Here is a 26088-nt window from a genome sequence, read left to right as displayed (position 1 = left end):
TAAATTATAGAAAATCAACTGGTTAGGATTACATTTTGCATTTGATAAAATAGGAATTGAGAAGAAAATAGTTCATACCTCTCTCCTCAATATTTCCATTCTTCACTCTTGTATATAAACCCAAATTATAAGTGACATAATTTTAGCAAACCAAAATAACTAACCAGTAAACCAAAGAAAAATTTTACCTTAAGTACAGATAACCTCCTAACAGAGTTGACCAAGTTAACACCTGAAATTTAAAAACCTTTCATCAGACTGCTTTCAGCATATTTATGATACATACATTTATTCTTTTGAAATCTCTACTATGAGAGACTAAACATAGTATGATACTTGCAGAAATTTCCATTAACAACTTCTTTTCAAATATTGACATTTGCAATGGAAACAGCTGGTCTCTCTTCTCATCTCTAACAACAGAGGTAGGCAGGCATAAAGGGTAAAGAGAGTTGCCTCTGAGTTTGACTCTAGCCAGAACCCTCTGCAGAGAAGGCACTTACAAGCAGCACCCGACCTGGACATGCTGGCCAGAGTCCTGAGTGGAAACAAGCCTGTCAGAGAACTGCAGTATATGCCATTAAGTGAATGAGAGAAGATATAACCACACAGACACCATCTTACATTTATTCACAGAGGGATAAGAATCAGTACAAATAATAAACAATGCTTTAAATACAAATAAATAGCTCTGGTTTCTAAAGGAAACAACTCTATATATTAAGTTTTTTCTAAGTTCCTATTAAAAATAGAAGACTATTTTGCATTATGTAAGTTCTACTCCACCATTACCCTTTGAAGACTTATGGATAAAATGGTGAATTCTATACTCCAAGAAGTCACCAGAAAAATGGGAGATAATGCTCCTACCTCTCTGAACTATCCCCCAAATAGGAGGAGAGTTACTTGCACCATAGACAGACACAGCTAACACATACAGAAAGTATTTGATGTCTAGAGATATTTAAAAAGATTAACCTTGGGAAAAGTAAAAATAATTTCATTGAACCAGTTTTATGAATTCTCCCTCTACTGAAGCTTTGATTCAAATGTCTTAAATTCATTTATACTCATGGGAAGATGTTAAGTTCCTATAACGAAAGCTTCCTCTTGCTAACAATGATAGTGATAAACAGTCTGTAATCACCAAGGATGGCACCTGGAGTAACAAAGTGATACATACCTGGTAAAGGAGCAAAGGTGCTGCCCAATTAAACAGTATGTCAAACTTGGCACCAAAATGACCAAAATGTGCTGAAGAAACACATCCCCAAATCTGTTGGTTGACTTATCTTTCTCTATTGTTATATTTAGGATGCTTAGAGTGAAATATCTAGAGGCAAGTATGTTCTCCAAGTGAAGAATCATTTCCAAGGCATGCAGTCCTTTAAAACTACCTACCACACAAAGTCATCACAGTCTTGGTGCCAGAGTGGCGTCTGTTCCATTGACTTTCTGTACCCACTGCATGTCCTCTCCTCATCCTGCATAAGTTAATGCAATCTCTTCCACTTAGATCGCTACACAATTATTAGAAAATTGTATGTTTGATAGTGACCAATCCAGCAATGTTTAGGTTTTCAAAGAAATTTTGCTTTTTCTATTTAGACTGACCATGATATAATTCCAAACAGCATTCTCATGCTATAAAAACAATCCCATGCAATAAATGTAATTTTAAAAGTCCCATGAAAATAGCAACATTTGTTATTATAGAAGGCATGGTTATCTAGATTTGAAAAAAATGATTGCTATAGAATAAAAGTTCAATTTCCAAATAGAACTTGTGTTGTGGTATAAAATATTAAATTTGATTCTAGTTTTAACACGAACAACTTTAAGATATACACCATGTTTTCCTAGCTGGGATTTTGAAACAATAAGCATAATTCTTAAACAGATTACCACAATATTTGCTCAAAGAATCAGCTCCTTTTTGCCAAGAACTTTCTCTTTTTCAGTCCAGTTGGAGGGATTGCCATAGTAAATTCTGGAACAACAGTTCTGAACATGATTTAAAATCTCTCACTTCCCTCCCTGTCTTTTACTTTTTCTTTGTGTTGTAAAGACACGTAAGTGTAGAAAAATGCTCAATTTTTTAATAGATGCTAATATATTTAGTTTCCTGATTTAAGTAATAACATTTTGTGTATTTGCCTTTTGCTCTGGCACACTATAGAATGTTTCTGGAGTTACAAATCCAAACAAACCAGCCAATTAGAGCATCCCAGGGTTCCAATCACAATTTGGGATACAATCCTATTTATTCTGGATGATGCTCAATTCCATACATAGTGCAGGGAAGAAACATCCATAAGAACATCCAAAAACATTATGTTACCAAATGCTAACATGTGATTGTGCTCCGTTGAATAGTACCATTCACATCTACAAAGTACAAAGGCAGACGATTTTAGGTGTGGAGACCAATTTGCTTTTGCTGCTATAGTAATTCACAACCATCATCTTCGAGATTTCCACGCTGTTCTAGAATACGGAGTAGTCCTTTTTTTATCTGGTGGTTTAAAGTAGGAATAAACAGGCGCTGCTGGATACTCTGCATCAGGATTTTCCGCCATCATTTTCAGTTTTGCTTCAATGGCTTTTATCTTTGCAGTGACACTGGAAAAAGAACAGCAGAGGATCAGAGTGGGCCTAAATACCTGCAGAAAATACCTGTATAGTTCATCTCTTTGAGCCTCTTGGGAATATTAGAGAAGCAACAAGACACTAAATTACAAACATTTAAACATTTTACATATGTAACTAATTCTCTCATTCTAACAAAGACATCAAGTCTGAGCCATCTACTGGTTTTTTTTTTTTTTTGAGATGGAGTCTTGCTCTGTCACCCAGGTTGGAGTGCAGTTGTGCGATCTCGGATCACTGCAAGCTCCACCTTCCGGGTTCACGCCATTCTCCTGCCTCAGCCTCCTGAGTAGCTGGGACTACAGGCGCCCGCCACCTCGCCCGGCTAATTTTTTGTATTTTTAGTAGAGACGGGGTATCACTGTGTTAGCCAGGATGGTCTCCATCTTCTGACCTTGTGATCCGCCAGCCTCGGCCTCCCGAAGTGCTGGGATTACAGGCGTGAGCCACCGCGCCCGGCCATCTATTAAATTTTTAACATAAACCCAGACACTGTTAGGAGTACTTCATATATTTTTACATTTAATCCTCAGACGCAGACACTGTTCAGCACCTTAATGCTTGGCAGAGAGTAGGCACTAAAAATAATTCTTGTAAAATTGAAAACAACATTATAAGACAGGTTATATTCCTTATTTTGCAGATGTTGTAACTGAGGCACAGAAAGGTTCATTTGCCCAATGTTACACAGCGAGTAAATGACAGAGCAGAGATTTGAATACAAACTGACTCAACAGCCCAGGTTTCGCCCGAATCACTGAATAAAAATGGAAAGAAACCATTCTGGAAATCCTATACAGTCTCTTTTTATTGATGAATGTGTGTTAATAAAAACTATCATTTACAAAGTGCTTACAATGAGCCAGGCACAGTGCCCAGCATTTTACTTATACTGTTTTTTGTTTTTGTTTTTTTTAGACAGGGTCTTGTTCTGCCACCAAGGCTGGAGTGCAGTGGTGCCATCACAGCTTACTAAAACCTTGAACTCCTGAGCTCAAACAACCCTACTGCCTCAGCCTCCCGAGTAGCTAGGACTACAGGCACACACCACCACATCCAGCTGATTTTCTAAAACTTTTTTTGTAGAGATGGAGTCTCGCTATGTTGTCCAGGCTGGTCTTGAACTCCTGGCTTCAAGTAATCCTCCTGCCTCAGCCTCCCCAAATGCTGGGATTACAGGCATGAGCCACTGCACTTGACCTACTTATTATGTTTTTAATCCTTGCAATGGCTCTACATGGGTTATCATCCATGTTTTACAGATACAGAAACAAATGCAGAGGTAGTAATATGATCAAGGTTCACACAGTTAACAAATTGCAGTGAGAATTCAACTTATCACTAAAGCCCTCATTTTTTCTTCTCTATCAAGTTAAGAGCTGAATAGTCTTATATTACACAGGAAGGGAGAGGAGATCCTAGAGAAGTGGTGAGGAATTTGCTTTTGATTGAGATCATTGCCATCCCTGGACCTGAACGCAGAGCACTCAGGGAGTAGGTATTTTTTGGCCTATGGCTACCTTCATTTTCCATTCTTGATGCTGTTAACGGTCTATAGCCAGTGAGAAAAACTTGGAAGGAGTGTATACGTGGCCTTTTGGAGATCCTCAAAAGGTATACATGGGCAAGAAATTTAAAAACTAAGTTACAATAAAAAGAACACTGATGTATTACCGAGATGCATTCTGGCCCCTCTTCCATTAATGGCACAGCCGGTCACTGATTTTGTATGAGTCACAGGGAAGCAACCTTCTCTCATTAGGCATAGATGTTAATAGAGAGATGTAAGCTGTGGTCCTCTGGATAAAAAAATAGATGGAAAACCCTAGGCTATCTTGTAAACAAGTGGCATATACAAATCATAAGAAACTAAAGACATGTTCATTGTAACATGAAGACCATCCAGCACAAATGCAGTCATCTCTTTCCAATAGGAGTTAGATTTACGAAAACCTTCATGGAGATCAATCTGTGATCAAGGAGGTTCAAATCTCATGAGGAAAATAACACAGTGGATATATGTTCCCAGTGAATCTATAGAAGTCACTTAATTCCCTAGAGCAAAAATAAAAAAAATCATATTAAACTTAAATGAGTAACCATAAAATTAATTTAAATTTACCAATTTACCATTCCTGAAAACATTTCAGGAACACCTTCCCTTAGGTTTAATGAGATGCTTGTAAATCTGTTTTGCTTGGTGCAGGTAATATACAAGAAAGGCATTTATTCCCCCTGCTTGGTGCTCCACCCAAACAGGCATCACTTTCCTGGCTTTAGGATTGTTGGTTACTGATCCTTATGTATCACTGATGCTCCTTCACATATTTTCTTCCCCAACCCCGGAAGAGGCTTTAGTCCTGCACTTATGGCCTGTGGCTTCTTTGAAATAGTAACTACAAGACTGAATTTTGAAGTCTAATAGACCTGGCTTTGAATCCTGACTGTTATTTGCCATCTGTGTGATCTCAGCCATAAGTAAATGACATACTACATGTAACATGTTTAGCACAGTGCCTGCTTCAGAGTAAGCTCAATAAATCTTGGATATTGTTATTGCTAAAATGTCTCCCTAGGCTACAATGCAAAACAAAACAAACAAACAAAAAACCCACCTTCTACTTCTGCTCAACCATCCACTTAATTTCCCCTTCCTCTACCCAACCCTTAGTTCTCCTGTTTTAAACTTCAAAGAAATAACTAATAATTCGTACAAACTAGAACCAAAACTGTCATGGCTGTTGCAATGGTACACAGAATCAAATATCTGCAAACCAAAATTTTGTATAAGGGAACTTAAGATTGGGTAAAAATTAGTATATAATGACAAACGCCCAAGAGACCCAAGGCCTTATTAAAATGCTTGTTTTTAGGGTAATGACTGATCTGTCTTTGTATTTCCAGTGCCAAGCACAAGGGTTCGTGTGTAGTAGCTACACCCAGTCTTTTTCGAAGGAATGATTCTGTAAATGGGGACTACGTGACCTTAGGTGGATGGAAGGAGAGGAAATGTATACATTCTGGAGACTAACTGAACATATCTCTTGTCAAATTAATAAACTCTAAGAGTCTGAAGACTCACTATTTTATGAAGACATGGAATAATGATATGGCTGAAGCTCCTGAATTACCGTGTCTTTCTATAGTACATCATCTTACCTTAGGTTAGACTGAGTAGGCTCAGTGCTTGAGGATGGCTCAAGACTGATTGGAAGAATCTTATCATTCTTGTTATGATCGTATCTCTGAAAATGAGAAACAGAGAAATTACTTCACTTGGGCAAAAACCAGCCCTTTACTGTAGTGCGTGGGTTCAGAAACTAATACCGTCAGTGCATCATCTTACTTCTAGACAATTTTTGGACTACTTTACATTTAGAATTAATGAAAAACGTCACATAGTTTTGGCCTAAAAGCTATAAGTTTAGAAAAAGATGCTTCCATCTTGTCATCAGTTCCTCCTTATTTGGTAGGAAAAAAATGTCAACTTTCAATTTCTCAGATGGTACAAACACACAGGAGGGTTGCCTTCTTATATTCTTATTTTAACTGTCACATATCGCCTCTTACAATATTTACTTTATTAAAAATACTTTAAACTGGCCAGGCACGGTGGCTCACGCCTCTAATCCCAGCACTTTGGGAGGCTCAGGTGGGCAGATTGCTTGAGCTCAGGAGTTTGAGACTAGGCTAGGCAACATGGCAAAAACCCTGTCTCTATTGTTAAAAAACCAAAAACCAAAAATTATCTGGGCATGCTGGCACATGCCTGTAGTCCCAACTACTCAGGAGTCTGAGGTGAGAGGATTGCTTGAGCCTGGGAGGCAGAGGTTGCAGTGAGCCAAGATCTTGCCACTGCACTCCAGCCTGGGTGACAGAGCCAGACCCTATCTCAAAAAACAAAAAAACCCTTTAAATTTTGCAAAGTACCAACCAAGCATAACATTCAACTCTTAACAGGCCTGAGTGAAGAATAAAAGTTGTAGCAGCTTTCAGTTGTTGATATAGAAAACATTCTACAGTAAAGTAGTAGTTTAATTTGATGTCAGATAATTACATACTTTTTTTTTTTCTTTGAAAATTTTATTAGAAACAATAAAGACAGGGTCTCACTATATTGCACAGGCTGGCCTTGAACTCCTGGGCTGAAGCCATCCTCCTGCCTCAGCCTCCCAAAGTGCTGGGATTACAGGCATGAGCCACCATGCCCTAGTCAGATAACTACATACTTCTTGTAAAAAGTAAATGTAATATTGAAGAGCAATCAGGAGCCTCTGGTCAAAAAAGATTTATAGGAGAAGAGAACCGTGAGGCAAAGAGATTTTCAAATGAAAGACAGGAATGGAGGATGATTTCTCTTGCATGCCTTTTCAATGAGATGCAGAACCAGAAAACCGGTTTGGTAAATGAGACTTGATTTTCCCTTGAGTAAAAAAGCATTTGGTAATTCTCCTTGTTGTTTCTATTTTTAAGGCAATGTGTCCTAGAAATTGAGAAGGCTCTGTGATTACCTGGAATACTCAGAAGGATCTAAAGTATCTGAACTTAGTTTTTCAGCTTGGATATTGAGTTTAAATGTCTGTTTAGTCTCTGTGACTCTTTACTGGGAAGTTTGTTGGGGCAGGGGGTAGAGAGTCTCTGATCAAAAACTATGCTTAGAGCTAAAGATTTCAGTTCCAACTCAAAACTGTCACAAATCTTTGTGCACGCAGGTTTTTCAAGTCCCCAGTGCAGAAGGAGGCAGATCAACTCTTGGGAACGTTCCAGTCAACACACTTTACCACCTCTGTGCCAGCTGGAACAGAATGCCATTTGTTTTGTTTTTTTTTTAATGGCTGAAGCTCTTCTAGTGCATTCTCCCAAGAGACTAATTACAGAATGCACAGGGCAGCCTACTGCTTCTCGGGACTTAAACACAATACAGGCACTGCAAAGCCCCATGAACCCACACCCTGGTAACTCCCAAGATTTCTGGAGTAAGGAGATGCCAGTGCTTTAAGCACTCATACAAACTACCCATTTCTCAAGCATTTAGAATAAACAAATTCAAACTCTCCAGAGTCAGAGGCTGGGAAGAGTCTAATAATGCCTATGGCAACTGATTTTAAAAATAAATACATTTTTTTCCTCCAAAGAACCCTCCACCTGAAGAAATGACAGAGGTCTGAGCGTAGTAATTATTGGCCACATGAGAAAATCAAAACCAGGATCTGTGGGCATGTGGAGAGAAATAACCAAGGAACTTAATCCCTCCTGAGATGTTCTCAAAAGAAAATCATCTGGTAACACACATGGCAGATACAAGTAGGAGCCTGAAGTATGGCTGTTTCTGGCGTGAAGAGATTGGGACATAAACGGGTAAGTGGATAACTGTCTTTCAGAAGGCTTATTTAGGATGAGGCTTGATGCCTTTCTAGCCTCTCAGACATACCTTTACTTGAGCATGTGCCCATCGCACCACCAACTTCTTAGACAGGGCCAGCTTGCCATTGAGACACTGGATGGCTTGCTCTGCTTCCTGTCCAGGAAAGGGACAAATGTTAGTTAAAAACTGAAGTGCTTAACTAGCTATATGTATTCTCACAGGGCCTCACTAGCTTTGATGGCTCAGTTTCTAACAAATTGTTTTTGGTAAATAACTGGCAAGGGTTTACAATTTTACAAGGCAGAATTTTAAAAAGGGCATTTTTTTTCTTTTGAGACAGAGTCTTGCTCTGTCGCCAGGCTCTGGAGTGCAATGGTGCGATATCAGTTCACTGTAATCTCCGCCTCCAGGGTTCAAGCGATTCCCCTGCCTCAGCCTCCTGAGTAGCTGGGACTACAGGCGTGAACCACCATGCCTGGCTAATTTTTTTTGTATTTTTTAGTAAAGACGGGGTTTCACCATGTTGGCCAGGACTGTCGCAATCTCCCGACTTCACGATCTGCCCACCTCAGCTTCCCAAAGTGCTGGGATTACAGGCGTGAGCTACTGTGCCTGGCTAAGGGCGTGAATTTTTAAGTCAGTCAGACAAAAATTCAAATCCTGGTCTGTCATTTGTTGGCAGTATGATATGTGGCAGCTCACTTAAGTGTCTCTAGCTTTGTCAACTGTAAAATATAGATAAATAATACATAATTTTTAATAGATAATATGGATACTTATTCCTCAGTGGTTGCTGTGAGGACTCAAAGAATATAAAGCATGAAGTATATGATATGCACCTAACATATGCTAGTAATAGTGCTGTTCCCATTAGGTGATAGCCATATACACACTTCAGTTAGCTAGGGTAGCACCTCCTATGTCAAGAAACTATACTCCCTGCAAGGGCCCTGGAACCATATCCTGGACTAGGGCGTACTCTCTGGATTCATAGTGAGGAATAATTGCTTTAAAGGGCATGGGAGTCAAGGAAACTAGGCCGGAAAAAGCAGGAGTGAGTCAAACAGACCGTTAGCAAGGTATCTGTGTGAGTCAATCTATGCACCTGGTTTTCAGAACCGAAAGTTCCTTGACCCTTTCCCCATCAGACACAGGAGTAATATGGTTGAAAGGAATTCCTGAAGCTGGCTAACAGTCACTCTGGGTCATTCCCAGGAAACCTGGCTGTACTTTCCATCCTGCCAAACCTTCTTTGCCCCATTTGCATCCATGAGACATTCGGCCAAGTGTAACCCATGTTTAGTGAGGGTGAAGAAATGCTTAAGGAACAGAGGAGGAATAGGATGTCCCAGGGAGCAGGGAGAGGCTATAGAAGCCAGTAGGCATTCCAGTCTGGTTTTACTGGTGATTCTCTTGTTCCTACAGAACTTACCAGTATGACATTTAACAAACATTTACTGAGTTCTCACTGTGTAGTAGGCATTGGATATTCACTAATCATCCTTGCCCCACTACAGCACACAAAGCTAGAGTGTCAGGTAAGAAACATTTTATTCTTTTAAGCTTCATTTGGTGAATAAGAACTTATAGGGCACTCTATTAGTTCCAAAGTAGCAGCAGTTGCCAGCAGGGGCATTTTACTTTTAAATATTTTATTTTTAAATGTTTTTAAAAATAATTTTCTACCTGTATACATTATTTCAAATATTTTCATATATTCGAAAATATTAAATGCCCACTATGTTTTCTTATACTTTCATCTATTCTCCCATCTTCCCATAAGTTACGAAGGATATGTATTTTTAATTTCCTTTCTTAGATGGAAAATCAAGGCCAAAAGAAGTTAAGAGACTTGCTCAAAGTTAATAAATAAAAGAGCCAGAAATATAAACTAGGCTTTGTATTCTACTCCAGTGTTTTTAAGCTAACATCTATGCCCAAACATGACCACTGATTTTAGTTGTCTGCAACAATTCCCAGACCGGGCACAGTGGTTCACGCCTGTAATTTCAGCACTTTGGGACGCCGAAGCAGGCAGGTTGCTTGAGCTCAGGAGTTTGATCAGCCTGACAACATGATGAACCCCTGACTCTACAAAAAATACAAAAATTAGCCAGTGTGGTTGTGTGTGCCTGTGGTCCCAGCTACCTGGGAGGCTGAGATGGGAGGACTGCTTGAATCCAGGAAGTTGAGGTTGCACTAAGCTGTGATCGTGCCACTATACTCCAGCCTGGATGACAGAGAGAGACCGTGTCTCGGGGCAAAAAAAAAAAAAAAAAAAAAAAAAGGAATTCTCACCGCACTTCATTTTATCATTAAGAAAGAATAAAATATTTAAAAATGCTGGCCAGGTGTGGTGGCTCACACCTGGAATCCCAGTACTCTGGGAGGCAGAGAAGGGCAGTTTGCTTGAGCCCAGGAGTTTGAAGCCAGACGGGGCAACATGGTGAAACGCCATCTCTACAAAAAATGCAAAAATTAGCCAGGCATGCTGGCATGTGCCTGTAGTCCCAGCTATTGCAGCAGCTGAGGTGGGAGCATCACTTGAACCCAGAGGTCAAGGGTGTAGTGGGTAATGATTGTGTCACTGCACTCTAGCCTAGGTAACAGAGCAAGACCGTATTAAAAAAAAAAAAAAAAAAAAAAGAATGCTAATTATATAGTGCATTATTTCACTTCACTCAAAATACTTGAACAATTAGAGTAACAATATATTACTTATTGGCTATCATATTTTAAAAAATTAGAGGAAATAAAAAATACCCAGCACTGGCAAGGAGAAATGACACTACCATACAATCTCAGAACATACTGATATATCATTTCTTGAAGACAATCTGGCAGTTGTATTAAGAAAAACTATAGGCTGGGCACAGTGGCTCACACCTGTAATCCTAGCACTTTGGGAGGCTGTAGCGGGCAGATCACCTGAGGTCAGGAGTCTGAGACCAGCCTGATCAACACGGAGAAACCCTGACTCTACTAAAAATACAAAATTAGCGGGGTATGGTGGCACATGCCTGTAATCCCAGCTACTCGGGAGGCTGAGGCAGAAGAATCGCTTGAACTCGGGAGGCAGAGGGTGCGGTGGGCTGAGATCGTGCCATTGCACTCCAGCCTGGGCAACAAGAGTGAAACGCTGTCAAAACAAAAAACAAAAAACAAAAAAAACAAGAAAAGAAAAGAAAAACTATGCATGGACTTTGATGATGCCATTCCATCTCCACAAATGTGGCAAATATACATAATTAGAGCTGTAAAAATACTTACTTTTGTGATATTTATACTAGTGAATCAACCCAAATACCAGTGAAACAACCCAAATAGCTAACAATTGGGGACTAGTCAAATATTATATATTCACATTATGTAGTTATCAAAAATGATTAGTTTTTAAATGCAGTCTAAGTCACATACAATCACAAAATGCCCAAATCTCAGATACAGATCAATGATTTTACCTCCCCACACACACAGGTACATACAAACACCAGTGAAACCACAATATCAAGATACAAAATGGTATCTTGATGTGATTAAATGGTAGAAAAATTTTAGTATACTTTGAATGATAAACATGATAATATGATTCTGTTTGTGTGTTACAACACTGCATAATGTGTGTTTATGTGTGTGTGAATGTGAAGAAACAAAAAAAGACTGGAAAGATATATGACTAAATGTTAACAGTGATTATTTCTGCGTATTAGGCCAAGTGATTTACATTTTCTTTCTCAGTTATCTATATTTTCTTTTTTTTTTTTTTTGAGATGGAGTCTCACTCTGTTGCCCAGGCTGGAGTGCAGTGGTGCAATCTCGGCTCACTGCAAGCTCCGCCTCCCGGGTTCACACCGTTCTCCTGCCTCAGCCTCCCGAGTATCGGGGACTACAGGCGCCCGCCGCCAGGCCCAGCTCATTTGTTTTTATATTTTCAGTACAGACGAGGTTTCACCATATTAGCCAGGATGGTCTCGATCTCCTGATCCCGTGATCCGCCCGCCTCGGCCTCCCACAGTGCAGGGATTACAGGAGTGAGCCACTGCACCCGGCCAGTTATCTATATTTTCATCTATAATATTCACACATTAATTTCAGAATAAAGAAAAACACTCATACAAATTATTGTTATTATTATGAGATGGAGTCTTGCTCTGTTGCCCAGGCTGGATGGAGTATAGTGGTGTGATCATAGCTTGCTGCAGCCTTGAATTCCTGGGCTCAAGTGATCCTCTTGCCTCAGTCTCCCAAGTAGCTAGGACTATAGGTGCACCATCATACATAATTAAAAAAATTTTTTTTAGAGACAGGGTCTCACTATGTTGCCCAGGCTGGTCTCAAACAATCTCCCCATCTCAGCCTCCTGGGTAGTTGTGATCACAGGTGTGAGCCAGGCCCAAATTATTAACATAACATTAACTATGCGATGTTCTTACATATGATGAATAAATTTATAAGTACTATGCAGCATCTCTACATTTAGTAACAATCAAATTCAATTTCTTTATCAATGTACTTCCACTTCAAGGACTAAATTTTAATACAAGGAGATCCATGTATATATCATGGTTGAAGGTGAATGCTCTCTTCTACATACATTAAAATTTATATGCATTTGTTCTGAGACCTTGAGAAGAAATAATAAGAGTCTTTATGGGTGTCTCATCACAGGTAGGTTTCTGTACCACAGGGCAAAACTACTGAAAGAAAAGAAGGCTTTGTCAGTTGGCCAGCCAGTAAAGCAACAAACAAAAGAGAATAGAGAGGGGGATGTACATGTGCTCAATGTGGGCATCCCAATGCATTTGGTCAAAAATGTAGGTCAGTCAGTTGCCTTAAACCTTGGCCAAGGGAGAGTGAATTGTGAAAGTCACTAATTCATTTGTTTACTGAGGATCTCTTTTAGGACTCAATGTAAGGCACACAGATCAATCAGACATGGCTCTTGCCTACAGGGAACTGCTATTCTAGTAGGCAAGAGAGATGCACAAATAATTATGACAGAGTTTGATAAATACTATAAAATGGGGAGAAAGCTTAATTACCTGCTTAGTTTCAAAGTTAACAAAACAGTAGCCTCGAGGCTGTCCCTCCAAAGCACCTGACTTGTGGAAGAGGAAGTCAAACTGCTTTACTTTGCCAAACTTCTGGAGGAGCTTGAGGAGGTGGTATCTGCAGAGAAAGAAGAGTCCATGAGTATGCTCTGGGAATTCTGTTGGCCACTCAGCCTGAAGTGTGAGACAAAAGCAGGAGATAATTTACCCCAGGGATGAAATCTCTCACCCCAGCCCCCTGCCTTTCTCTAAACTGCTATGTTAGTTTATTTGGCAAACAGAATTGTTTGCCTCTATTTGGAATGGGAACTAGAATTGTCATGGCTATGCATCTGTCCAACACAAAAATACCAAACAAAAAAACCACACCTTACAAACAGCTGTCTGGCCTACAAGCCCTATTAGTTTTTCTTTTGTTGAAAAGCTCAAAAATAGTGTTGATTTATTTATTTGTAATTCCTTGGCAATGAAATAGCATTTGTGAATAACTATAACTCCATTAGAAACACATACCCACCCTCCAAAAGCCAAAGCCTACCCTATCTCAAAAATAAACAAAGTAACAAACACACATGCATTCATGCAAACAAACAAACAAACAAAAAACAGTCCTGGAAGATCTTCCTATTTGATTTTGTAGTTAATTCTTAGACCCAAATTGCACTTGTAAGCAACTCTACCATTAATCAAACCACAGCTAGTGATACTTCCATAGCACTTGAGAGTTTCAACGACTGATATGACTGAACATTAGGACAATGTGGAACAACTATGCGACTGAGGCCGGTTTCACAAAGGGCAGGGGAACCCGGCCAGTCCTACAAATCATCCAGCTATGGGTAACTAACCAACCTCAGTTGCTGTGAAACAGTTTATACTCTAGGGTATAGTCAAGTAAAGAATACAGATGGTCAAGGAAGAAATTTATTCCTGGCAGGATGTTCACTCCAAGCTATTGCTTACCACTCTGCCCCTCATCCTCTTCTTAAATTCCTTACTCCAAAACTTACTTGGTTTCTATAGAGCTTTTAAGTTATTCAAACAGATGTGGCCTTAACAGGTTGCTGTGGCCAATCTCAATTCCGACTTCCTGTCATCTGATGTGGGGGTGAGACAAACCAACAGCTCTCCCGTTTCCTTTCCCTTTGGCCTTCCTCCTGGCATCCTCTGTGCTATTCAAATGGAGTCAAGGTTTTCTCTAAACAATGCTGTCCCTGTGATACTAAAAAGGTATCAGCCCACATGCTAAATCTGTTATTACTGGGAATTCTACCCCACAGGGAGTCAGTAAAGTTGTCGTTATAGCCACATTTATATTCACATTGTTTTCTAAGAGAAACTCATCAAAATTTTATTCTTGAGCAAGAATCTCCTTTGGGAGGCAGAAAGATATGAAATGGACCATACACTACACTAAATTTGATACTAATGCACATCAACAAGCAAGTCCATTATCCTGGATCGAGTGTCTGACACAGTGAAATAAGAAAGACATAATACAGGTTTACTGCGACAAATGCAAGGATCCCAAGGCATATTGTGGATATTAATCTGGTCTATTTTGAAAGGTTAAACAACCATGATTTCCTACTTTCCAACTTCCCAACTCCCATCAGGACACCTCAACCACTAGAGAGAATGTAGGAAGTGACTTCAGGGGAAAGGAAGACACCTTAAGTGCAAATGTGTGGTTTTACTTGACTTTTAAATAGGCTTACAGCAAGGGTGAGTCTCTCACACACAAAGATGGGCGAGAAGAGTCTCCCCCAGGATATTTAATTCACAGCAGCATCTTCCAATTACTAAACCCATCCAAATCTTAACGCAGTGCCAGTTGCCACAGAATGGGGAGTCAAACCTATTCTAAAAAAAAAAAAAAAAAAAAAAAAAAATACATCTAGGCCAGGCGCAGTGGCTCACGCCTGTAATCTCAGCACTTTGGGAGGCCAAGGTGGATTGCCTGAGGTCAGGACTTTGAGACCAGTCTGGCTAACATGGGGTGAAACCCTGTCTTTACTAAAAATACAAAAAAATTAGCCGGGCGAGGTGGCACATGCCTGTAGTCCCAGCTACCCAGGAGGTTGAGGCAGGAGAATCGATTGAATCCGGGAGGCAGAGGTTGCAGTGAGCCGAGATAGCACCACTGTACTCCAGCCTGGATGACAGAGCAAGACTCCATCTCAAAAACAAAACAAAACAAAAAAACAACCAAAAAAACAATCTAAGGCTACTGTGGGCTGGTCATCTTTTCATTAGCTCCATTCTACTTAATAGCAGGAAGGTAACACGATTGGCATTTCCTAAGGAATGAATTTTAATTTACTCAGAAAAAAAAAAAAAAAACCACACACTGACAAAAGATTACTCTTTGTAAAGCTAACAAATACATTCTGCCCAAGAAGTGCGACCTTAAGATTCCAGGAACATCTGCTTAGGTCTGTGTCTTTCAACTTCTCCAGGATTTCTTTTCTTGTTTGATAATTTCTTAAAACTATCGGAACACCGAAACAAAAGAAATGAAATGTTTACTATTTTGCTTCCTGGAGATGGGAACTGCAGGCTCTGATAGTGAAAAAAGCCTGAAGGATCTTGCTTTCACATCTGCAAGCACTTTTATCTGCTGCTGAAGTGCGGGAGAGCACACTACTCAGCATAGGCTTGCTTCACTTAATGAAATGTGCGCCCTGCAGCCTTCAGGAGCTAGAAAATTAGCACACCAGCCCCACATGTATATCTGCAACTTAATCAGTGTTTTCTGTAATTGGTCTTTAAGACAGCTTTTCTGCCTAATGGCACAGAAGTAATTAATCTATACAAATGTTAAAATAGATACCTACAATGTGTCTAGAGCCAAGCAGGCATATGGGCTATGCAGATGAATAAAACTAGGTTCCTGCCTTCAAGGACCTCACATTCTAGTTAATAGAGAGAGAGACGTAATCAAACAATTACAAAACAATGTGATGCTTGTACACAGAGGGGATGAATATTGAGTACACAGAATGAAGACCAACGGTGCAGGGAAGGTGGTGGTTAAGGAGAGCTTCGTGAAAGGAATGATATCTGTGACTGGGTTGTGTCAGTGTGAGTGAGTACTAAGCAATGTGCAAAGACAAAGGTGAAAAAGGGTCTGATCCATTGGAATAGAGTGGGGGTAGCCAGTAAGATGGGGCTGAAAGGTAGGCAGAGGACAGGTTGTGAAGGATGTCAGGGGCTGAGGAAATTTTAATTTCATGTTGTAGGCAATTGGAAGCCCATGAAATGACATTTAAGATTATTTTTGGTGCACAATTTGTTGTAGAGAAAATTTTCTTTATAAATGTATATAGAAATTACTATGAGATGGGTATTTATGTTTTATGCTAAGTACATTATTAAATGGTCTTGTTGTGTTTCCAATTTAAGTAACCAAACAGTGAAGGCCATTTCATGTAAACCAAGTCATAAAAAGAAGTATGGACAATGAGGAGACATAAGGAACAGGCTGAGAGAGAAACAGGTTTCTTTCGGGGTGAACACACTGTTCTCGCATGCTCATGCGTTTATTTTCCCTTGCATTCCAGCTTACCTAGTTTATCCCTGAAAGTCTGTATCAGGAGGACATTTCCACCTGGATGGCTCGCCACTGCTTTTAAGTTTACTTAACATACCACAAACTGAATTCCTCCCTGCCACAAACTGATGATCCTTCCAGCTATCCCTCGGGTCAGGGGGGACATGATCTTTTTATATTCCTCAGGTAAGAAATCTCAGGATCACCTCAACCTTCCACTCCACTTCAATCACTTTCCTCATCTCAGACTCACTCATCAGTCTCCAAGTTCACTGTCTCTATCTAGGTGATAACTGATGGCAAGACTAGTTCATGGCAATCTCTCTCAGTGAATCTTCATCTTCAGTTTCTGCCCTTCCAATTCATCCTACATATTGATGTAAAATTTCTCTACTAACACATCATTGTCTAGCCTGGGCAATATAGTGAGACCTCATCTCTACAAAAAAAATTAGCTGAGTGTGGTGGCACACGCCTGTACAGCCAGCTACTTGGGAGGCTGAGGTGGGAGGATTGCCTGAGGCTGGGAGGTGGAGGTTGCAGTGTGCTAAGATTGAGCCACTGCACCCCAGCCTGGGCAACAGAGTGAGACTCTGTCTCTAAAACAAAACAACAACAACAACAACCAAACCCACATCACTTCATGATGTCAGTCTCCCACTAAATACCCACAATGAGTCTCTTTTTCATGAAATTCAGACTTGTCTGAATGAATTTTAAAGACCCTGTCTTAACCTGAGAGTATTCTATCAATGCAGCCACTATTTTCATTCCCATCCAGTATTCAAACTTTGCTTAAGTCAGAAAGATCTTCCTGATTATCTACTTACACATAACAATCTTTCTTACTCCTACTTATAGGCCTTTATTTACGATTTTCCCTCCACTCAGAATCCTCTTTCTATTAGCATTTCTATGGGCTTTGTTCTCTTTCATACTTCCATATGCATAATACAGTGGCTACAAATTTGGCATTTTACACAGCACATCTAATACTTGAAAAAGAAAGTCAGTATTATCCCTTTTAGAAAGAAAACCGGCCGGGCGCGGTGGCTCACGCCTGTAATCCCAGCACTTTGGGAGGCCGAGGTGGGCGGATCACAAGGTCAGGAGATCGAGACCACGGTGAAACCCCGTCTCTACTAAAAATACAAAAAATTAGCCGGGCGCGGTAGTGGGCCCCTGTAGTCCCAGCTACTCAGGAGGCTGAGGCAGGAGAATGGCATGAACCCAGGAGGCGAAGCTTGCAGTGAGCCGAGGTCACGCCACTGCACTCCAGCCTGGGGGACACAGTGAGACTCCGTCTCCAAAAAAAAAAAAAAAAGAAAGAAAACCACAGTGTAGAAAATAGATAATGCCTTAGATCATTAAGTTTTTCAGCTTCTTTGTGGATGGCACTAATAATAATATTCAGAGGTACTGCTTACACTTATAGTTAGATTGGGTCTCATAACAATGAAAAAGAAAACCTTACATTTTAAGATTTAAAATAGGATACTTTTGATTATGACTGTTCAAAAATTAGAATATTTGTGCAAACAACACTAAATTAGGCGGTGGGAAATTATCATTAACTACTTCAGTATACTGAGCCAACTCACTTCACTCTTCATTTCCTATATAATAGGGAAAACAATATCTGTTCCACTTACCTCACAAAGTTTTAAGGGGTTACGTAAGAGAGATTCATATGGTATTAGAGCTAGAAGTAATGCTCAGATCATTTAGTTGAACATTCTCATTCTGTAGGTAAGAAATTATTACATATAATATAGTTGACAGGAATCAGAATATAGTGGAAAGAACATAGGTTTGGAATGTACTACCTCCATAAACAAGAATGCATCATCACTCCCTCGAATCCTAATCTCCAAGATCTATTTAGTCATACAAATATTTCTGGCATCTAACATAGCCCTAAAATGGTCAGTAGTACAACCAGAGAGTGAACACAAACAAACAAGAAGAGTAATATTAGAGTGCTAGACAGTCAGAAACGCATATTCTGTTGGGAGGAGGCTGACAGACATCCTAGCGCAACTTGAGCAGGACTCAGATTAATAACCAACAGGCACACACACATAGAATGACTAGAAATAATCACAGAATAAACTAAAAAACTGGGTGGAAAAGTGGTTATTTTAAAAAATTGCCATTGTTTTACATATTCGTTCATGACAGTAAGTTTATATTGTCTTCTAACAAGAGGTAAAAGAATATTTGAAAGGGAGAGGTATTCAAATCAGTTTATAAAAGAGATCAGGTAGAGTGTAGGGACACATACAGGAAAGAGACTGGGAAGAAGGGTCTGTTGAATGGGGAAATGGCAGGAACTGGCAGCAATATGTGGACAGAAGGTAGGTTTAAACAGGAAAGCTGGAGGATGCTCTGCAAATTTCTATTAAAGAGTCATTAGAAGTTTACAGATTTGGATTCAAGCAATACTTTTTGAGACTGCACTCCAAGACAGGTACCATATATTCACATAACTTTCATTATGTAATCCTTCAATGTTTGGGAATGGCTGTATTTTATAGTTCATCCAGGCTCACCATTACATGCCCTGAGAGGAACAAGATCCAGAAGTTTCTGTATTTCAAAAACACGGAAGGAAATCATCTATTTCTACAAGATAAGATTTACTTTACTAAAATGTCAGGTTCCTTTGCTGTAATTAAGTAAATTAAATGAGGTAATATTAACATTTTATGTTAACCATAAGCTATGACTGGTAGTTCTTTTTTTTTTTTTTTTTTTGAGATAAAGAGTCACCAAGGCTGGAGTGCCGTGGCATGATCTCGGCTCACTGCAACCTCCACCTCCTGGGTTCAAGTGACTCTCCTGCCTTAGCCTCCTGTGTAGTTAGGACTACAAGCACCCACCACCATGCCTGGATAATTTTTGTATTTTTAGTAGAGACAGGGTTTCACCACATTGGCTAGGATGGTCTGGATTTCCTGACCTTGTGATCCACCCACCTCAGCCTCCCAAAGTGCTGGGATTACAGGTGTGAGCCACCACGCTTGGTGGTAGTTTTATCTTTAAGCATAAATTTATTACAATTTAATAAACCAGTCTGTTTGACAGATAAAATGTTTTAAGGTAAAGAATCCATAGGATGGCCAGGCATAGTGGCTCATGCCTGTAATCCCAACACTTTGGGAGGCTGAGGTAGGAGGATCGCTTGAGCCCAGGAGTTTGAGACCAGCCTAAGAGACATACTGAGACCCCTATCTCTACAAAACAAAAGCAAAAAACAAAAAACTAGCCAGGCATGGTGGAGAGCACCTGTAGTCCCAGCTACCCAGGAGTTCCAGGCTGCCATGAGCTATGATTGTGCCACTGTACTCAAGCCTGGGTGACAGAGCTGTGAAACAAACAAACAAACAAACAAACAAAACAAAACAAAAAAGAATCCATAGGAAAAAAAATAATAAAAATTGTCTTTGGTGATACAGAAGTGGAGAAACCAGCCACAGGGAAAGCCTAGCACTTCCAGCCAGCACGCTCTGATCTACAGTTTATTACTTGATGTCTACCTCTGGCCTGATGTAAAAAGAGCGGAGATATCAGTGGGAAAGTTCTGATTCAATGTTCCTGCCAGTGTTCTAATTGGAAAAAAACATCCACACACTCCAACTTATGACATAAACTGAGGTGGCAAATGCCCGTTTGAATCTTCCTGTCAAGCAGCAGAACACAATTAGAACAAAAGTCTCATTACAGAGAAGTGCGGCCAACACAACCAGCGTTGTTTCCACACTTTAGATTTCCATTTAGACAGGCAGAGGTGGGAAAGGAAAGCACTATGAGCATTCCCTCATAGCTTGGGTTTTGGATGATGGAAAAAACTTCTTTGATGAAAAGACATTAGTTGAGAGGTTGTTCAGATTCATAAAGTCACCCTCAAAAGCCATGAACCATAAAAGAGAACCGAAATAAATGCAATCTACTCGAGGGTCCCTGTGACCAAGATAACATAATATATGGGCAACACATCTTAAATACCATCATAATTTCTAAGAGAATTAAATGTATTTACATTTGGCTGATATGAGCTTGAGTAGGTTTAAGGAACTTTTTGTTATAATCCTGATTTATAAGTTTATATCCTTTTTTTCCTCTTTCCTAATCCTAACTCTCATATATACCTTGTCTCATCTCACACTCAAAGAAGCAGGTTTCCTCATCTCCTCTCTTCACCTTTTTTTTTTTGACACAGGGTCTCCCTCTGTCACCCAGGCTGGAGTGCAGTGGCACAATCTCTGTGCACTGCAACCTCCGCCTCCCAGGTTCAAGCGATTCTTGTGCCTCAGCCTCCCAAGTAGCTGGGACTACAGGCATACACCACCATGCCTGGCTAATTTTTTTATTTTTAGTAGAGACGGGGTTTCACCATGTTGGCCAGACTGGTCTCAAATTCCTGACCTCAGGTGATTCACCTGCCTCGTTCTCCCAAAGTGCTGGGATTATAGGCGTGAGTCACTGTGCCCGGCCTCCCCTTGTCTTTAACACTGTTCCAAAGGGAGTAACTTCTAGAACTGATGATATGCTCAAAACTTGCTTTCGGCCTGGCACGGTGGCTCAAGTCTGTAATCCCAGCACTTTGGGAGGCCAAGGTGGGTGGATCATTTGATGTAAGAAGTTCGAGACCAGCCTGGTCAACACGGTGAAACCACCTTTCTACTAAAAACACAGAAATTAGCTGGCATGCTGGCGCTTGCCTGTAGTCCCAGCTATCTGGGTGGCTGAGGCACAAGAATCGCTTAAGCCCAGGAGATGGAGGTTGCAGTGAGCCAAGATTGTGCAATTGCACTCCAGCCTGGGCAACAGAGCAAAACTGTCTCAAAAAAAAGAGAAACAAACAAACAAACAAACTGGCTTTCAGCATTGACCTCATACAGGCCAATCCATTCATTCTACTTGGCCACCAACCACCACTCTCCCCCTATCAAACAACTGGCAGAAGGGAAAAACCTTTCAATTTTCTCAGCTAAGAAATTCCTTTTCATCTTAATGGCTGTGATGTAAAAGAGCAGGGAGTCAGGGCAATTCAATCAGTTTCGTGATCTTGGGCAAGGTACTTCTGTCTTTTGGGACTTGGTTTCCTCCACTGTAAGATAAAAAAGCTGGGTCCCATCAGAGGTTGTCAAGTGTGCTCTGTGGAGCCCTAGAAGTTCTACAGAGCCTAAACAGGGATGGCCAAAGAAAGGGTAGTAGTTGACAAAAGATTTTGGCTCCATCTCTTCTCCCTTTTAGTCAGAGCAACTCTGAGCTGTTATTTTATATACAGCTCTGATTATTACTTTTACTTTAAAACAGGGTTCTTCAGATTTAAGAAGTCTGAAAGCTACTTAGCATGGCACTTGGCACTCAAATCATTTAATGAATGAATGAAAACCAAAGGGACATGGATGATTTCTAAGGTTCCTTACAACTCTGACCTTCTATAGTTCTATGGCTGCTTAACATGAACTACAGTCAAGGGGTCTCCTCTGCCTGTTTGCAAAGGTACTGAGACTTCTGCTTGTTCCTTCATTCTGGGTACAAATGTATTCCCAAGGCTGATTCTAGAGAATAATTCCCTAGAGCTACTAGGTACAAGGATTCAAATAGTTGGAAATGGGAGAACGTCTTTGGCAGATAGGAAAAAACAGGTATATGGATTAAAGGATACCCAAGTCTGTGTCCAAATGTAAAAAAAGTGACAAGATAACAGGCTAACAACAACATCTTATCTCTTCAAAGATAAGATGTAAGTAAAGGGGTCAAACTATATCCCACACCACTTGAAAATTCTTCTTGACATCACCACCACAAAACATTCCGATATTGTAGGTAAAGAACTAAGGTAATTTAGACTCACTCGGTAATTTTGGGGTCCAGGTTGCCAATCCATAATCGGTGTCCTTCCTGCAGAGAGCCCTCTGAAAGGATGGATGCATTCTCCAGGGGAAGAGTTTTGGTTTCTGCTTCCATCAATGTCTATGAAATACTAAAGGAAATGTGAACATTCAGGCAGGAGGGGAGTAACAAAGTGTGAACACAAGACTTCAAATTCAACTCAACAAACATTTACTCAAGGAGGGCATGCCCTCTGGGCAGTCCTTCAAAGGCCTCAGTGATTCCACAACCAGGGCTCCAGAACCAGTTCCCTTGGGACAACTGCTCTGGCAGCCAGAGCACATAAGCTGCCATTTAAGGTGAAAGGGGCGTGGTTCTGTGTGGAGAAACTAAAGTTTTCCTCCTCTGTAGCCAGAGGCTGACTGGGCAGGAGGCCAAAGTCTCTATTACTACATGATACTTTAGTTCAACAACTGTCACCCAAAATAAGCCTTGGAAACCACCAGGAAGAGTCTTAATGGCATTAAAAGGGATGGGCAGGGAAGAGCAGCACTCCATCCCTTTTCCTCAAGGAAGAGACAATATAGCAAAGAGAAGAGGCCATATAAGAAATCTGTGCATAGACAGAACTGGGTTTGAAAGCAGGTTGTGTGACTTGATGAATTACCTGAACTTTCTAGGCCTCAGTTTCCTCATTATCTAAAGAGAGAACAGTGCTTATTTTATAGAGTTGTTGTGAAGATTAAAGACAGTAAAAAATCACTAAATACTGTATCTAACAACAGTAAGTAATCAATAAATACTAGCTATTATCATGTTTGTTCTTTTGGGACAGACCAGGAAGAAGAGACTAATTTCCTCCTTAGTTAGTCAAGTTCCACCATTTGCTAGCTATGTAGCTCTGTGCAAGTTACTTAACCACTGTTGGCCTCAGTTCCCTCATCTGTAAAACGGGAATAATGCCTCATGAAATTAGGATGCAGATTCACTGGGTTAATATACCTAAAGCATTTAGAACCGTGCATGGCACCTAGGAAGCACTCAATTAATGTTAGCTTAAATTATTACTAGTCTTAGTTCCTGAAATGTCTCATCTCACAGTCAAGGAGAACACAGGATTATGATGGAGACAGCAGTAGAAAGAGCAGAAAGCTTGGCGTCAGAAGACATTGTTTCAAATTGTGGCATTTCTTTCTTTCTTTTGAGACAGACTCTCCTCTGTTGTCCAGGCTCGTGGGTGGTGGCACATTTCGGCTCACTGCAGCTTTCACTTCCCGGGTTAAAGCGATTCCCGTGCCTTAGCCTCCCGAGTAGCTGGGATTACAGGCGCATACCTGCCTGTAATCAAGCCTGGCTAATTTTTGTATTTTCTTGTAGAGACAGGGTTTCACCATGTTGGCCAGGCTGGTCTTGAAGTCCTGACCCCAAGTGATCCGCCCACGTCGGCCTCTCAAAGTGCCGGGATTACAGGTGTGAGCCACCATGCCCAGCACAAATTGTGGTATTTCCACTGGAAGTTACTTCTCTCTGAGCTTCAGTTTCCCCATCTTTAATAAATTTTGCCCTGTTTAAAACTTAAGGCTTCAAGGACCAAAAATGAGATGACAGATGTAAAATAAAGCTTTAGGGGCTGGTAAGAGAGCAGGCTGTGCCAAAATTCAGAAATCCCTGCTAGAGAACACGTGTCCTATACCCAGAAGTGCCTCGGAGGTCAGCACTACAGGAACCGTGAGGTCAGTCACAACAACTGGCATTACCTCTTATTCATCTCAGCACACCCTATAAAGTCTAGCACAGCAGTCCCTAGTTAATTGTTTATTGAATACCCTGCACATGAGGTATTGTTCTTCCTTTCCCATTCACATCTTTAATCTGTTCAGCAATGTAAGCCAAGCAACTAGGAACTGTTAAACTCTGGGTTATGTACTGAAATAGAGAAATGAAAAAGACACAGCTCTTGTTCTAACCTCCTGGGAGAAAGGCAAAATAGATATAAATTTAATCCCAGGGGAGACACATTTTGTCTTCTCTCTGCTTTCCTTTTTCCCTACTTTTTAAACAAATCATTCATTCAAAAAATAAATTCACTGTTTCTATTATCTAGGACTTATCTAGTTACTGGAGTCAGAGCAGTGAACAAGCAAGGTCCTTATCCTCCGGATGCCTATGTTTGGAAGGAGAGCAGGACAAAACAAAAGCAAAATAAATAAAGAAGATATAATTAGTGATACACGCCACAAACACAATTAAGCAGGGTGATGTGACAGGCACTGGACGACTTCAGATTGAGTGGAGAGAAGGCTTCTCTAAAGGAGATGACATTTGAGACTTGAATGACAGGACATTCTGATTTTCTCATGTCTAAAATCAGCAATAATACCAATAGCTATTAATACTTATTACTACAAAAAGGTACCATGTTTTACTGCTAAGAGTGCAGGATATGTGGGTCTGGATTCAAATCCCGACTTTTGCACCTAGTAACTGTGCCTTTAGCAAGTCACATGATCTTTAAGTATCCTCTCCATAGAAAAGCCTTCCTTAACAGAGTCCCTTGTTATTCTATATCATAGCCACCTTTCCACATTTTTCCTCCTATATAATGCTAACTCAATGTATTATTTAACGTTTCCCTTTCTGTTTCCTTCACTAGAACATAAGCTCCCACAGGACAGGACCTTGCCAATCTTGATCATGGTTCTATTTCCAGCACTTAAGTACACTGCCTGGCTCACGGCTGGTGCTCAATATTTACTAAATGAAGCAAGTCATTTCTCCACTCGGAGCCTTGGTTTCTTTTTCCTTCCTAGAATGGGTACAATTATTTCTGTCTCATGAGGTCGTCGTGAGTCTTAAATAAGACAATTTTGGTGACAGCTCAGTATATGGCTTTTTGAGGAAAGGTAAAGGGTAATAAAAGATCAAGACGGCATGGGACTACCAAAATGCTTTGCTTTTGCAATAGCAACAAGCCTTTAGACTACCAGAGTTCACAAAACGCGGTTACATTCATCCTTCCAGCTGAGCTGCAAACAACCCTGGAAGCCAGAAATAGTCATCTGGGGAAAGTGCAATCCAGAGAAGAGGAGACATTTGATTCTAAAAGCAAGCGGTTGGCCAAGCCTGGAACCCTGGCTTCCCGATTTCTGGCTGCGAATTCACACAGGCGAGGGGTCATTGCTCGGATTGTTATTTCCGGGCCAGCGACAGGACAATCCGGGGCGGGGCCTGAGATGCAGTCCCGGGAGGGCGGCCTCCTGTAAGACCTCTTCGCGGGCCCAGCGCTGAGGTGCAGGGACATGTCGCGGCCGAACTCACCTCGTGGCCTCGGCGTGGTGCTCTCAGCTCATGCCCGGAAACCAAGTCCCGACGCCGCGGTCAGACGGACCTCTAGCCGCGTCTGCCTCAATGCCGCCAGCTGCCAGGCCGCCCGTGACGCGTTACGCCTGCGCCGCCTCCTCGCCTCGTGACGTCACGACGCCCGCGCAGCTGCGGTCGCCGCCGTCGCACGAGTCTTTCCTTAGTAACCTGGGCGATAGCTGGTGAGTGTCCTTGACAGGGCCTCGAGGTGCGCGTGTGGTCTGAGTGCCAGAGACCCTTACTCAGGGACCTCTGGGGGACCTCAG

At 40.9% G+C, this 26088-nt stretch overlaps 2 protein-coding genes across 8 annotated transcripts in view; one reads left to right on the top strand and one right to left on the bottom strand.

Annotated features, from left to right (window-relative positions):
• Positions 1 to 613: 613 nt before the first annotated feature.
• On the bottom strand, positions 614 to 25915 carry RBM18 (RNA binding motif protein 18). Of its 3 annotated transcripts, none has more exons than XM_050761995.1 (6): positions 25781 to 25915; positions 22485 to 22613; positions 13057 to 13183; positions 8081 to 8167; positions 5809 to 5894; positions 614 to 2622 (listed from the first exon to the last, which is right to left on the bottom strand). In XM_050761995.1, the coding sequence occupies exons 2-6, from the start codon at positions 22595 to 22597 to the stop codon at positions 2463 to 2465; spliced, it is 573 nt and encodes a 190-aa protein (XP_050617952.1). In that variant the 5' UTR covers positions 22598 to 22613; positions 25781 to 25915; the 3' UTR covers positions 614 to 2462. The 3 variants fall into 3 exon arrangements, with proteins under 3 accessions (XP_050617952.1, XP_050617953.1, XP_050617954.1); XM_050761997.1 differs by lacking the exon at positions 614 to 2622 and adding an exon at positions 4325 to 4704; XM_050761996.1 differs by lacking the exon at positions 8081 to 8167.
• The window catches only part of MRRF (mitochondrial ribosome recycling factor), a 64654-nt gene continuing 64376 nt past the window's right edge, over positions 25811 to 26088 (top strand). For 4 of the 5 annotated variants that reach the window (XM_050761991.1, XM_050761990.1, XM_050761993.1 and 1 more), the window contains exon 1: positions 25811 to 26004. In XM_050761991.1, the coding sequence (XP_050617948.1) occupies positions 25811 to 26004 (194 nt within the window). The remainder of the gene's footprint in view (positions 26005 to 26088) is intronic. The other variant, XM_050761994.1, reaches the window with a different exon arrangement.

Source organism: Macaca thibetana, chromosome 15 (assembly GCF_024542745.1).
Source record: "Macaca thibetana thibetana isolate TM-01 chromosome 15, ASM2454274v1, whole genome shotgun sequence".
Classification (NCBI taxonomy): domain Eukaryota; kingdom Metazoa; phylum Chordata; class Mammalia; order Primates; family Cercopithecidae; genus Macaca; species Macaca thibetana.
The sequence above is the reverse complement of the archived record's forward strand: the minus strand, read 5'-3'. Positions and strand labels throughout refer to the sequence as shown.